The 14,712-nt window shown below is 46.8% G+C and overlaps 1 protein-coding gene across 1 annotated transcript in view; it reads left to right on the top strand.

The window, feature by feature from the left end:
- The first annotated feature begins 965 nt into the window (after window positions 1–965).
- Window positions 966–14,712, top strand: part of OPN1LW (opsin 1, long wave sensitive) — a 37,257-nt gene continuing 23,510 nt past the window's right edge. Inside the window, exon 1 of the mRNA XM_033922369.1 lies at window positions 966–1,081. Coding sequence (XP_033778260.1) covers window positions 1,051–1,081 — 31 coding nt within the window. The 5' untranslated portion in view covers window positions 966–1,050. The remainder of the gene's footprint in view (window positions 1,082–14,712) is intronic.

Raw genomic sequence — 14,712 nt, 5'->3', positions numbered from 1 at the left:
ATTACAAAGGAGGTACTGTGTGTGGAATAGAAAGTTGCATGGGGACAGAAATTTCACTCATCCCCAATAAGATTCGTTCCATCCCCATCTGTACCTACAGCCCTCTGTTTCCTCCCAATCCCAACAGCTTCTTGTGGAGGGTTTTTTTTGGGGGATGGTATTGACTATTCAACCAGCAAGTGCTCTAAGCTTCAGTCTGGTTTTCTTGCTGCCTCTCTGGGTATTCTAAGCCTCATTCTGGCACACCCAACTGCCTTTCTCTGTATGTTCTATACCTCATTTTGGTGCCCCAATTAGTTACCTCTTTAATATATTTCAAGCCTCATTCTGGCATCACTAGAGATTTCGACTACTGTCCTGCAAGAATCCCATAGCAAATTCTTCCATACACACAGGAATCCCCATTCCTGTACAGCTAATATACTGTGGATTGGAACTAGGGTAGAGGATAGGTGAACCACAGTAGCAAAGAGTCCACCTGTAGACCAGGACATCTGTTTTAGAGGAACAAAATAAATTATAGAATATCAGATCAGTCCCTCCTGTTTTTGAAAGCAGACATGAAGCCCTGTTTTCCTCAAAATGTAGAGATTGAAATTGAGATGCCCAAATTGAGACATGCTCAATTCCAGTAGTATTTTAGAAATGGATCTTCAAACAAAAGAGCCTTTTTAAAACTAGGTCTAGGGTTATGCCTGAGTAGTACAATAGGTACACCTCATGTCAAATTGATTGCTCGATCCTCATCTTATCTAACCTGTCAATTAGCATTCACTTCCAGGGTTAAACCATGCCCACACCCTGCCTCTCATTTATACCTTGCACATGCCCCGCCTACCCCATAGGAATAAATGGTGGTAGCTCTGCCCAGGCCTTTCCCACTGCCCGCCCCCAAAGTGACACCCCCCAAATCACCAGAAATGCACTTTTTGATGATGTCATCGGAAATTACCCCTGCTGCTTTCTGATGATGTTGCTGGAAGTGGGGAGCCCACCAGAAATGCACTTTCTGATGACAACAGTGAAAATAGGGTGAATGACACAAAGGAAATGCACTTTCTGATGACACCAGCAGAAACAGGTTGGCTGGCGTGCCGGAAATACACTTTCTGACGATGTTATCCGAAACAGATTTTGTCTTCCCTCCACCCCTACCTCCCAGAGATGATGTGGCCGGAAGCAAGTAAAATAAAACAGCTAAGAGAAAAAGAAATTATCCTTTCTAAAATAGGTTATAAGATTAGCAGTGGAAGCACTGGTTAATGTTTGTGTTGGGTAGTACAGTAGTCCTGTTGTCATGGTGATGAGATAACAAGTGATAAGGTAGAAAGAATAGGTAATCTTTAACAAGCTGTGTCAAACAAAGTAACTCAGGGCTAGATTCTCAAAGCTTTAACTCCGTCGCTATACTGTTTTCCGGCAGTTTAGCGATGGATTATCAAAGGTGATTATCTTCCTTTTTAACGAGGATTCTAGCGGTCTCTGACACTGACATGCAAATGGGCTCTTCAGCACTGAAATGAGCCCTCCAGTGGATTTAAAAAAATATGCTGAGCCATTTTCTAAAAGCGGTGTTGGCTTTTTGCTACAAAAAAAGCGGGTGGTCCAGGGGTGCTGGTCAGAATCAGAGACTGCTAGAACACCCCTTGCCTAAAATCATGTTGCGACCCCCAGGGCTGTGAAGTCGGAGACAATTTTGGGTACCTGGAGTAGGAGTCAATAAAAATGTACCGACTGACTCCTGATAAATTTAAATTATAATTTAAAAAAATACAGCAAGTTCAAATGTCCCATTTCACAAACAATAGTCATAATTAATACATTGTGTGCATGCATTTTTCGCCGATCTATGCCGAAAAGCAGGCAAACTTTTAAAATGTTGCAGGGGAAATTATGTTTCGCATAAAATAGCTATAACTTCTGAACTATTGCTTATTTTGAATAAAATTTTCAGTTTCTTTTCTTATATTGAATTCTTTATTATAATTTGAACACATTTTTAAATTATTTTGTTACAAACAATTACAACATTCAAGGTTAATTTCAAAATTTTAAAAAAACTACTCTTTTATACTGAAGAAATTTAAGGAAAGACAACTGAATTTACCACTATTTTATTTACGATTTTGATCTCCCTTCTGACCCTAATTCCACGAATCGTCAGGTATCTCTTCACCATCTAACGATAGATAAAGCATAATTTTTAATTCGCCGAATAGCCGTGTTTACACTTAAGCAACACCCCAGCGCTAATTTGTAGAAACCAAGTTTTGTGTGGCTCCCGCTCTCTAGTGATAGTATGCGAAAAACGTGTTTACTCGTTTCCCACCAACAATGTGTTAAGTACTTCTCTGATGTAAGAATAAAGCCCAGTGCATAGTTGTATTTCTACTAGTGTGAAGTTCAGCTGAGCTATTATACAACCTGACATTCACATTATTGTAATCTGGATTACAAAAAGTGTTTTCATTTTGTTTCAGATATAATGTGTTAAACAAGTTCATTTGAGTGTAAACAAGTGTAATGATGTAGGTGAGTGCTATGGCCTGATGTGTGTTCAGGTGTCTTTTCTGCATTCTCCATATATGCTCCGATCCAGGGCTGAACTTTAACCTCATTTTGCACACCACCTAATACTAGGAAGTTAGGACTAGATTCACTAACCCCTGATTCCGTGTCCAATCCGTTCCCGATTGCATACAGGCCAACAAATTCACAAAAGGCCTGTTTGCAAACGGGGACGATCATTGACACGTCCCCCCACCCATGGCATGGATCGCTAGAGAGCAATCCTTGAGTATGCGCAGACCCTGACAGTAGTGACAGGAGAAGCAGCCTCCTGTCACTGCTGTCAGGGCTTCTGCCGGCTTTTTAAATTATTTTTTCTAATCATATCTATAAAGCTGGTACTTATAGTAAGCGAGGGATTTACGCGCCCGCTGATGTAGTAGGGAATTGAGGACCACTTGATATTCCATCAATTCCTGTTTATGCATGGGGTCGCCAGTCTGGCCATACCTCCTCTGGGCCCTAGCTACATCCCTCTCTAATCGCAAAATTTCCCTATCGCGAGCTTTTTTATCGTGACTACTATAACTAAGGGTATCCCCCCTCAACACCGCCTTTGCCGCTTCCCAGAATAAAATGGGGTCCCCTTCCGCGTGAGCATTATGCCGTTTGTATTCAGTCCATGTTCCCAGCAACCGTTCCCTATAGTTCGGATCACTATACAATGCAAGTGGAAATACCCAGCACCACTTCCCCGGAGGCCCCCTTCCTGCTTGCCACAACATCTGAACCCAGGCATGATTAGAAATTGTATAGGGACCTATCTCCACCCGCTCCAGTTTCAGAAACACCCGTTCCGTCACCCAAATATAATCTATGCGAGACTGCGTACCGTGTGCCCGGGACATACGAGTATAATCCTTCTCGGTGCCATGCAGTACCCTCCAGGGGTTGATTAAATCCAGGTTATCACTAAATTTTTGGAGCTCCCTCTCCCCAGCCCGACGTAGAGCACCCCCCGGCCCTGTGCAATCCAGACTAGAATCACGAACAGCGTTGAAGTCCCCCCCCCTACAATCAGGGAGACCTGGGCGAAGGGCAGCAACAAGCGAGTCAATTTAGCATAAAATGCCAGGTCACTTTCATTTGGAGCATAGACACAGCAAAATACCATGTCCTGTTGCGCGATCATCCCTTGCAGAGCACATATCTACCCTCCCCATCCCTAGCCAAAATTTGTAGGTTGTCTAGTAGGCCCTTGTGGAACAAAATCGCTACCCCCCTATGTTTCCCCGTGGCAGATGCCGCAGCACACTCCCCCACCATATGCTTCAATTTCATATGTTCAAGATCAGTCAAATGGGTCTCCTGGAAAAAGGCCACATCCACCTTATGACGCTGTAAATGTTGTAAAATTTTGGAGCGCTTAATGGGAGAATTTATCCCCCCTACATTCCAAGTTACAAAATTAACCAGGATCCACTACCACTAACCACTCCACAGCCTCCACCTTCAATTCCTTGGGACCCGGCCACCCCAGCCCCTGACCAGGCCCCAGCAGAGCATCAGCTGATCATCCAATTCCAATGCGGAGCAGAGAGTACCATTTCTCTCCCCCACATCCCAACCCCTCCCCCACCACAAACATCCCCCTCCCCCCTGTTCCCAACCCAAAACTACATCTCGAGATCATCCAAACAGATCTCAAGATCCCTGAGGAAGAAGCAACTCCACCACCCCAATGCACACCCCCAGCACACCAAATATACGCAATACACTTTTCCCGGGTCCCCACCACATACAACCCCTACCAACAGCCTCCAGCCCTCCTTGAAACTCACTCCCTGCACACAAACACCACAGAAACCCCATAACAACCCCCCCCTCACCCGGCAAGATTGAATCAAACTACCCAAACCCACCAAACAAGCTGCACACCTACAACTGCCCACAACAGCACATCTTGTCCCCCTCCCAAAGCCCCACCACACACAGACTCCCCGAGCGATCCTTCAACCCTTCCAATAACACACCCAACACTCCCCCCGCCCACCTCCCAGGCCAAGACCCCACAGCCATTATACAGCGGAAGGCATCCAAGCCAACTGTAATGTCCAGCGATGTCAGCAGCCCTCTCATGGTTGTCCCTGTGGCTCACGGCTCCCTGCTCTCCATGCCGTTGCTTCTCTGGTTTGTCACTGCCATCTGGAAGGTCCAGCCAGCTCCTCCTCTCGCTCTATAGGAGGTCCCCCCTCTGGAAGGTTAGGAGCACCTAGTTCTTGTAGCACCAACCAGGCCTCCACCACTGTACGAACCCATCTGGTTGTGGTCAGTGCCATGGCAAATGGGTACAGCCACTGATATCTGAGGCCCTCTCTGCGGAGATAGGTGGTCACCACATCCTGATAAATGTCTAACCGCAAATTATTCCATTTGTAATCCCTCTGTATGGAATATGTCCTCCTTCACCCGAAAGCTGCCTAAGCACAAAACAATGTCACGGGGCAAGTTGGATCTGGGGTGTCCCAAAGCCTCTTGTGCTCATTCTATTTCAATTTCCGGCACCCACCCCTCACCCACCAGAGCATTTGTGAGGATGTCTGTACAGATGTCCAAGGCTGTCTGGCGGGCATCTTGATAGGCACTTTCTTCCGGCACCCCCCGGATCCGGAGATTACACTGCCGGGATCTGTTCTCCAGATCTTCCAACTTGTCCCACATCGCCAACTCCTCTGCGTGGACCCCTGCCACCGCCTGCTGCACAGCTATAATGTCCTCGGTCATGGTGTTGACATGGTCTTCCACCGCATCCTGCCTCTTAGAAACATAGAAACATAGAAATAGACGGCAGATAAGGGCCACGGCCCATCAAGTCTGCCCACCCTACTGTCCCTCCCCTCCCTTTGCCCTGTGAATAGCCTCAATCACCTGCAGTGGAAGACTATTCCAGCGATCAACCATCCTTTCAGTGAAAAAGAATTTCCTGGTGTCACCTCATAGTTTTCCGAGGTGACACCAGGAAATTCTTCACCTGCTCCCCCAGGTCTCGTTTTAAATCCACAACTGCTGTGGTAACATCATGGCGCAGGGACTGCAGTTCTCTACGAATGTCCAGCAGCAAGTCCCTCAGGGAGTTTGGCGCCTCCACGGAGCCCCCCTGAGCTCCTCCACCGGGCCTATCCGGATGGTCCATGCCACCCCCCACAGTGGCCTCTGACACCACCATCCTGGTTGCCTGTGGCGGACTGGCTCCCTCAAATCCATAGCTGTCCAACTTCCTCCTCGTGAACATCCTACACGTCCGACAGCCAACTGCGGGAATACGGGGTCGCATGTGTTGGCTCACAAGGTGGGCAAGGCAGTAATCTTTACGGCTCCACCAGCTCTCCTGTTCGGAACCCTCCGCTGTTGCAATCTCCCTGGCACTCATCACTCGGGGGGGGGGGGGGCTCTCCACTGACAAGCAAGGGCAGCTGTGTCCACATGAGGGCAGGAAGGCAGGACACCTGGAGCCCTGAGCACGAAACCAGCCTCTCCCAAGTGGGCCAGACTCTTGCCCCTTCCAAAGGCTGAGCCTGTCATCTCCAGAGTGCTATAGCAGGCCGCCGACACAGCATTCCAACGAGGCCTCCAACCAGCGCCGAATGCACTCCCCTCTGGCTCTGCAGTTGCCCGAATGCCCTGCACCCTCACCGCCGCTCCTCCCAGTCCAGGCGAGCTGCACTGGAGTGCTCAGCAGCAGGCGCACTCAGGCAACGCTAAAACAACAGCGCTGTCTTTCGCTCCACTGCCGGCCAGAAAGAAACGAGGCCGAGCACCGTTCACGCCGCACTTGTGAGAGCAGGTCGGCAAGCCGCCTTCCAGCCATAGATCAGGGACTGCCCTGACGTGCTTCTATTCGGGGAATCCTGGAACCCGGCAAGTTCACCCTCTTCAGGCACCGGTTACAAAGGAGCAAAGCCACCGTGGGCTGGAGGGAGATCGGGGCGGCTAGCAGGCGAAGACGGAGCCTCTACATTAGGCTTCCATTTTCTTTGGTGACATCACCTCCTCTCTCCCTCCATACTTTTTATGTTCAAATCAGTTTTATAGTGAACGCGATAAAAACAAAGAGCAAGAAATATAACAAGAACAAAGAAATCAACATCCATCAATACTCAATTTGAAGAAACAGTTCAGAGAGCAAACCCAACCCCCCCCCACCCCATCCAACCCCCCCCCCACACACACACACACACACAATGCAACTACCCCTCTGGGGTCCCCCTCCAGCAATATACAAAAATGACCAAAAGGTCTCTCGGATGCCAAAGGCCCATACTCTTGTGGCCCATGGACTACGTCAAGAGGAAACACCCCTCCCCCCCCCCCCTGAATAAACACAAAAGAAAAAAAAATTAAGAAAAGAGATGGGCAGTGACTGACCAGGGGAGCAAACGCAGGGAACACTAGTGAAGCTAAGCAAGAGAAGTCAAAAGGAGACTACGACCTCTAGGAGGTAAGGAATCCAGATAGGCTCCCCAAATTTGCAGGTAGGTGCGCTGTCGTCAAGGGTTACCAGACGCCTCTCGGGTCTCCCAGGCAGCCAAAGTATGTACCAGAGATCTCCAAGTCCAATAAGAGGGAGGCTCATAAATAGTCCAGGATTGCAAAATGCACTTACGAGCAAGGAGACACACCTTACAACACCATCGGGGACCCCCCCTTGGGAAGGCCGCGGAAAGCCCCAGGTAGATCTAAAACCAAGTTCTCTACAGTACCCGAAAGGGGATCCGGAAATAAGCCCTGGATATAATGGACGATGGACTGCCAAAAAGCTTATACGGTCCAACAGTCCCAAAAAGAGTGAGCAAAGGTATTGGGATCCTGGCCACATTTCAGACAGAGAGGGGAATCGATGCCTCCCACTTTATGTAAAATAGGTTCTGTAAAGCACTCGAACATAGCATTCTTGAAACTGCACTCCAGTTATCAAGTGAGGTACCCCCCGCAAGGCACGCAGGATGACCCAGTGGCCAAGGTCGCGACAGAGTTCCCGACCCCAACCCCCCTTTATCCTCAAAACATCTTTGGGACGTACAAATCCATAAAGGGCCTTAGACAGCGCTGACACCGAGGTAGAACATATCTCCACCCCAGCAAAGAAAACCCAAAGATGGACTCCTATTGGCTGCGCAAGGAGCTATGAAGGAAGAGAAAGAACATAGTGCTTAACCTGACAATAGGCAAAAGTATCACCCTAACACCTATCCAAACGATCAGCAAAAGCATCAAGGGATTTCAAACTCCCATCCTCAGTCAACAAGTGTTCCACCAGAGTGATGCCCTGGGCAGCCCAACGAAGAAAAGTAGGGCTATCCCGGCCCGGCAGAAAGGCTGAGTTCCCCTGGAGGGGTAATTGTTTCGTCATGCAAGGATCCCATACTTTTTAAATCGTTAGGAGCAGGAGGGGTGCTTGGTCCCTTCTGCTCCTCCAGCCTTCTGCGCAGAAATGATGGCCTTAGGCCACACCCCAATGCATCATCTGATGCACGGGGAGGGGCCTAAGGCCCTGATTGGCTGAGGCACCTCGGGTTCCTCCCTTGGGAGGGACCTAGGGGTGCCTCAGCCAATCAGGGACTTCCTTAGGGAGGAGTCTAAGGAAGTCCCTGATTGGCCTGATGCATTTTATTTCTCTGCTGCATTCCAAGATGCACCAGTGAGGGGAATAACCAATTCATACAACGCAGCAGCAGCTGCAACTAGGATGTCCTTCTCCGCCCTTGCCGGCTTATCTGTCAGGTAAAAGCGAGGGGGGCACTACTAGCAGGAGAGAATGGGCATCTCTCCTGCTGCGGGTGGGGGAGGGGGAGTTGGGGCTATTCCGGTAGGATTTTTTAATTTTTATTTGCAGCAGAAAAGAGTGGGCATCTCTCCTGCTGCCCAAGGAGGGGGGCGGGTTTGGGGCCGTAGAGGCAGGATTTTTTTGTTATTTTTTTATTTCTAGCAGGAGAGAGTAGGCATCTCTCCTGCTGCCGGGGGTCACGGCCAGGATGTTAGGGAAGGGGTGTGTGAAGGTGGTTTTTCGGTTCGATAATTAGCGAGCTACAGCAATGGAGAGAGGACTGAAAATTATATAGATTGCATAGAGGGAGGTTAAGCAGGGTTTTTTTAAGGAGGGAGATAAATAAATAGGTAGGAATGTTCATAGTCTTAGAACAATAACGTTGAATAGAGAGTCAGTCGGGAGTCTTTTCATAGAAAATTTAAGGTGGGTTCTGTTTGGGGAAGAAGAGCGTTTTTAGGAGCTTTCTGAAGTGCATGTAAGAGGTTGATGTTCTGACTAGTTGGCTCCATTCGTGATCTTTGGAGGCTGTTTGGTATAGTAAGAGTCTGTTGATGAATCTCTTATAGGTGCATCCTTTAATTGAGGGGAAGGTGAAGAATGATTGAGGTCAAGTAGATCGTCCAGGTCTAGCAAATGTGAACTGATTAGTGAGGTAGATAGGCAGTAGACTGTACATAGCTTTGTAGAAGAGACATCCGAATTTGAAAAGTTACTTGGCTCTCAATTTTCAGCCAATTAAGTTTATGGTAGAAAGGTGTGATGTGATTGAATTTTTTTAGGTTGAATATGAGCCTCACTGCGGTGTGTTGGATGATGCTTAGTTTCTGGAAGTGTTTGTGTAGTTCTGCTAGGTAGATGATATTGCAGTAATCTAGGATGCTTAGGACTAGTGTTTGGACTAGGAGTTTGAAGAATGTCTGGTCAAAGTATTTTCTGATGGATCTGAGTTTCCAGAGTATGTTGAATCCTTTGCGTGTGACATCGTTGACTTGGGCAGACATGGACAGTTGTCTGTCTAGATGCATGCCCAGGATTCTGATTGTGGAAGAGATGCAAAAGTTGGTTCCCCTTAGGGTTATGGAGTTTATTGAAGAATTGGTGACTGTGGCTAATAATAATTTTTTTTCTCGGTGTTTCCCCCTCTTGTCAGCTCCTGGACCAGTTGTTCTAAGAAGCAGCCATTTATGACATCTAGGAATTTTACCTCCCTAGCACTCCCTGATGTAACATTTATTCAGACAATGTGGGATAATTGAAATTACGCATTATTTTACTGTTGCCCAATTTGCCAGCTTTCCTAATCTCGGAAAACATTTCTTCATCTGTCTGCTCATTCTGTCCCAGGGGACGTTGGTATAATCCAACCTGTATATTCTTTTCTTTCCATATGGATTCCACAGTGCTATCTATGTCATGAGAATGTTTATTTTGTTTGATTCAATTCCCTCTTTAATATGTAGTGCAACCACCCCTTCAATTTGATCTACTCTTATCATTGCAATATAATTCATACCCAGGTAACACAGTGTCCCATTGATTGTCCTCCTTCCACCAGGTCGCTGAGATGCCTATTATAGCTACCTCATCATTCAGTGCTATATTCTCCAACTCTCCTAAAGAACACCACCAGAGGTTCTACAGTTTTATTTCATCCATAATTTATGTCCATATTTTTACAAGACCCTATGAGATGTGCTCACCACTCAGGAGGATTGCTAACTGGCTAGCTTTTTTTCAGAAGTCAGCAAATTTTTATATTAATATCTTTTTGGGGGGATTCAGGAGCATGGGGGATCTGGATTAGAGGTTTGCACGAGAACGGGGATCGCAGGAATCCCCCCCTAACCCACAGGACTCCCACAGGGACCCCCCTCTGGCCCACGGGACTCCCACGGGGACCCCCCTCTAGCCAATGGGACTCCCAAGGGGATGGAAGGCTTTGGAAGCAGGGTTCGTCCATAATATAATGGACACGTCAGCCTTAGTAAAAGAGGGGGTTTATAAGTTAATTAACTGAACAGAAAACAAAAAAAGGGTTCCACCAAAGAGATTCCACAAGGAAAACAACAGCGCAAAAACAAAAGAAACTGTGGAATTGATGATCCTGTTAGAAGTAATTGCTGCTTTTTATGGGGACGGGCGGGGATGGGTGGGGATGGAGAGGAACCTGACGGGGACGGGTGGGGACGGAGAGGATCCTGGCGGGGATGGGTGGGGACGGAGAGGATCCGGGCGGGGATGGGTGGGATTTCTGTCCCTGCGCAACTCTCTAGTCTGGATAGCCATGATCTTTGGGGGAGGGATCAGAAGTGTGTGGAGGTTCCAGTTTCTGAGGCAGAAGAGAGTGGGCATCACTCTTGCCTCTTTTTTTTTTCAGGAGCCATCACGGCTGACAAGATGGGTACGCAATAAAGCAGACATCGGTAATTTTGGGTCATTAGTAGTGGTCGCTAGATTTAGTGCATGCCTAAGTGAGGTTAGGGTATCGATCAGATTGCTTTTTATAATATTAATTACCTTGTTATAATACTAACTAGTGTTTAAGCCCGTTACATTAACGGGTGCTAGAATATATGTGTCTGTCTGTCTTTCTTTCTTTCTCTCTCCCTGGCCCCCTTTGTCTATCTGTCGTTCTGTTTCTCTCCCTTCCGCTGCCTTTCGTTCTTGTGTGCTGCCTGCCTGTCTTTCTGTCTCTCTCCATGGCCCCCTTCTGTCTCCCCCCCAAAGCAAACCAAAATTGCTTCCTGCCCCCCAGCATACCCCTCCCCCCCAAAGCAAAGCAAGTTCGCTTCCTGGTCCCCTTTCCCTTACCCCAACTTCCTTGTGCAGCAGCATTTCTCTCCCCCACCCCACTTCCCTGTGCAGCAGCAGCATTCCCTCCCCCTCCATTTCTCTGTGCAGCAGCAGCATTTCCCTCTCCCCACTCCACTTCTCTATGCAGTAGCAGCAGCATTCCCTCCCCTTCCATTTCCCTGTGCAGCAGCAGCATTTCCCTCCCCTCATCCCACCCCACTTCTCTGTGCAGCAGCATTTGTTTGTTTCTGGCCGGCTCCCTTACCCTTACCAATTCCACAAACCGCCACTGAGCATTGAGATACCAGCATAATCCAGAAGCCTGAAGATGTGGCGCGTGTGGCAAGTGGCCGCACGCACCCCAAATAGAATACGGCCAAGGAACAGAAATCACGGCGGCAGGGATCACGCCGTTTTAACAGCGCATGTGCGGGTAAGGTTTTATTAGATAGGATGAGGTCATTTTTGCCTGGCAGAGTCAGAGGATGTAATGAATGCATGGAAAAGCCCACGGTGAGCCATTGTGTACATTGGTCAGTTAAATTGCATTGACACTAAACCAGTTCAACTAGTTTAGCGATGATTGTTAGACGCATGGTGAGTTTAGTGCATCTGGGCCTCTGCGTCTGGTACTCCAGCAGTTATGTCTTGACTCCTTCCTCCACCCTGTCCTGTAGCAGGGCAGGAATAAGCTTCCCTTTACCTTGCCCTTGTTCTGCAACTCCCTTCCTTAAAAGCATCAATAATTAAAATGCCAGGTTGTTCTTAAGAGCTTTATCCTTATTTGAACCAAAAATCCACTTGGAGAAGGAGGGGGGAGAGAGAATTAAACTTTTGTGCCCATGCTCTGCCACATCTAATCAGATAAAATGTTGATGAGATTGAGGTTTCTTCTCCCCCCCCCCCCCACACACACACACAACCGCCCTCTTTGGAATAGCTCTTTGATTTCTAAGCAGAGAGCAGAAGAGATAAGCCCGAGTACATCTGGCCCAGGATTTTTTTTTTATCATGGATTTGATATACTGTCTTTCTGGGTACAACCAAAATGATTTACATATATTACAGGTTTAATTTTTCTGTTCTTAGTGGGTTCACAATCTAAGCATTGTATCTGGGCATTAAGCGCTTTAATTAAATTACAGACCTTGTCTGATGCTGTGAGGAGGGGGTGAACACTAGAAAGTGGGGCTTGCTCTACTATTATTATATTATTGAACTCTGAAGCATGACGGGGAATTGGAGTGAGGAAACGCAAAAGCACACAGAAGAAGAATTACATCCTCTGAAACGTGCTGCAAAGCTACTGCTTTGGCTAAGTTATTTACATTCAGGTACTCAAGTATTTCTTCCTGTCATGATGGGCTCACAGTCTGATTAATGTACCTGCGGCAATGGAGTGTTAAGTGACTTGCCCAGGGTCACAGGGAGCAGCACTGAGCTTGAACCTGCAACCTCAGGGTGCTGAGGCTGCAGCCCTAACCACAAGGCCACTTTCACTTCTGTACTGTTTATCTATCTATGCCCTGTTGTAAAAACACAGATGAGCAGAATGACATCATGCTAATAAAAAAAAAAATTAAAAAAATTGTTGTTCTCAATGGTGCAATTAGCTGAGATACCACATCTCAACCTGGATGTTGCCAGTGTATTGAACTGCTGATTTAATAAGTGACACCCCAAAACAGGGCTAGTTTTCCCACTTTCAAGATATTTGCCGATACCACTTTGGTGTAATTCTTTTCAGGAAAGAGAGGCAAAAGCGACTAGAGGCCAGTTTGTGGAAATGATAGATTCGTTTTCAGCAGGGCTTTCTTTACCCGTAGAACTGTAAAGAATACCACACTGGAGCAGCCTAAAGATGACTGTGCAGCCATGGGCCTTGAACAGCCAGTTTCTGCAGTACCAGGCACAATAAGTAGCAGAGCAGGAAAAAGGAAGAGAAGGGAGCCAGGGGTAAGAGTGTCCAGGAGAGGGAAGAAAGGAGAAGAGAAAGAAGTGGAGCAGAGAGGAGAAGAAACAGAGGAGAGAAAAGGGCAAGAGGAAAAGAGATAGAAAATGGGAGAATAGGAGCACAGTGTGAATGGAGGACAAGAAAGAAGAGAAGGGGAAGGTGAGAAAGGAGACAGGGGTGTGGGTTAAGGAGGGAGGGAAAGAGACAGAAGAAAAGTGGATGGAAGGTGAAGATAGCAAATAAAGGGGATGTAAAAGTAAGAGGATGTGGGGCAGGGATTGGGTAGGGTAGTGGAGAAGAGAGAAGGAAGGAAAGAGAGAGGCTGGAAAATAAAAATGAGATAAGTGTTAAAAAGGGAAAGAGGAACAAAAGAGACACAATGGAAATCAATGAGGTAGAGAGAGAGGAGATAATCAGAAGAACAGAATTTTGAAGAAAGAGAAGTCTAAACAGAGGAAATATAAAGGAATAAATGGAATGCCATTAAATAGGTAAACATGAATTCATGTTTCGCCTTCAAGCTGTTTCAAGGCTGATTGCCCCTACAATATATGTTGTAGGGGGATCAGATCATATGTTGTAGCATACGCAGCAGAACACTTTTTTATATGGGGGCCCGAAAAGCTCTGCACCAGACTCTGCCCAAGCTCTGCCCCTGACCCCACCCCCAGAATAATAATAGTACTAATTGTAATATTTTTCCATTCACTTTTTATATATACACACAATATAATCTTTTTAACAACACATAATGGTTGACCACAAATTAAACTACACAAAGCACACTGTATGCTTCTCAACATTAATTCTTACTAGAACATCTGGCTTTGGTCACATATGCAGAATACAGATAACCCCTATGCAAATACAGGACCACAAACTAAAAATACTAATATACACAAACAAAACCCTAAGACGCCAGACTCTATAAAACCAGAGATATAGAAAGAAATTAATTTCTTCCCAAACAGTGCAAAATATAGACAGCAGATATAAATTCTCAAAACTGACAAATTATATTCCCTACCTTTGTTGTCTGGTGATTTTATTTTTCTAAACATCTTTTCCCAATCTCTGGTTGCAGTTCCTTCTGTCTGTACTCTTAACTGTTTCCAGGGCCACCTTATCCATTTGCTGTTTTTCTCTCCTTCTTCATTTTCTGTCCTACATTCAATCTTTGGCATTAACTTTTAACATTCAACTTTCTTACATTTTTCTGCTTTCTTCTCAAAATCAATCTATTTTTCCATGTCTTGCTTTCCCGTCTATCCATGTGTACCATCTTCTCCCTCTTCCTTCTCCCCTCTTCCCATCTATCCATAAGAAGCATTTCTTCTCTCTCTCTTCCCTGCCACACCCATTGCTGTGTACCATCTTCTCCCTGTCTCTCCCCTTCCCTTCCATCCCTGTGTACCATCTCCTCCCCTCCTGTGGTCTGGCGTCTTTCTCCTCTACTTCCCACAGCCTGGCATCTCTCTCCTCTCCCATGGTCTGGCATCTCTCTCTTCTCCCTTCCTTCCCTTCCCTGATCTGGCATCTCTCTCTCCCTCCTTACATCACCTTTCTCTAGAATCTGACGTCTCTCCCTTCTTTGAGTCATCTCTTCTCCCTCCCAGCATAACATTTCTCC

The sequence above is a fragment of the Geotrypetes seraphini genome, chromosome 1 (assembly GCF_902459505.1).
Source record: "Geotrypetes seraphini chromosome 1, aGeoSer1.1, whole genome shotgun sequence".
Taxonomy (NCBI): Eukaryota; Metazoa; Chordata; class Amphibia; order Gymnophiona; family Dermophiidae; genus Geotrypetes; species Geotrypetes seraphini.
This window is presented reverse-complemented; position numbering and strand designations above follow the sequence as displayed.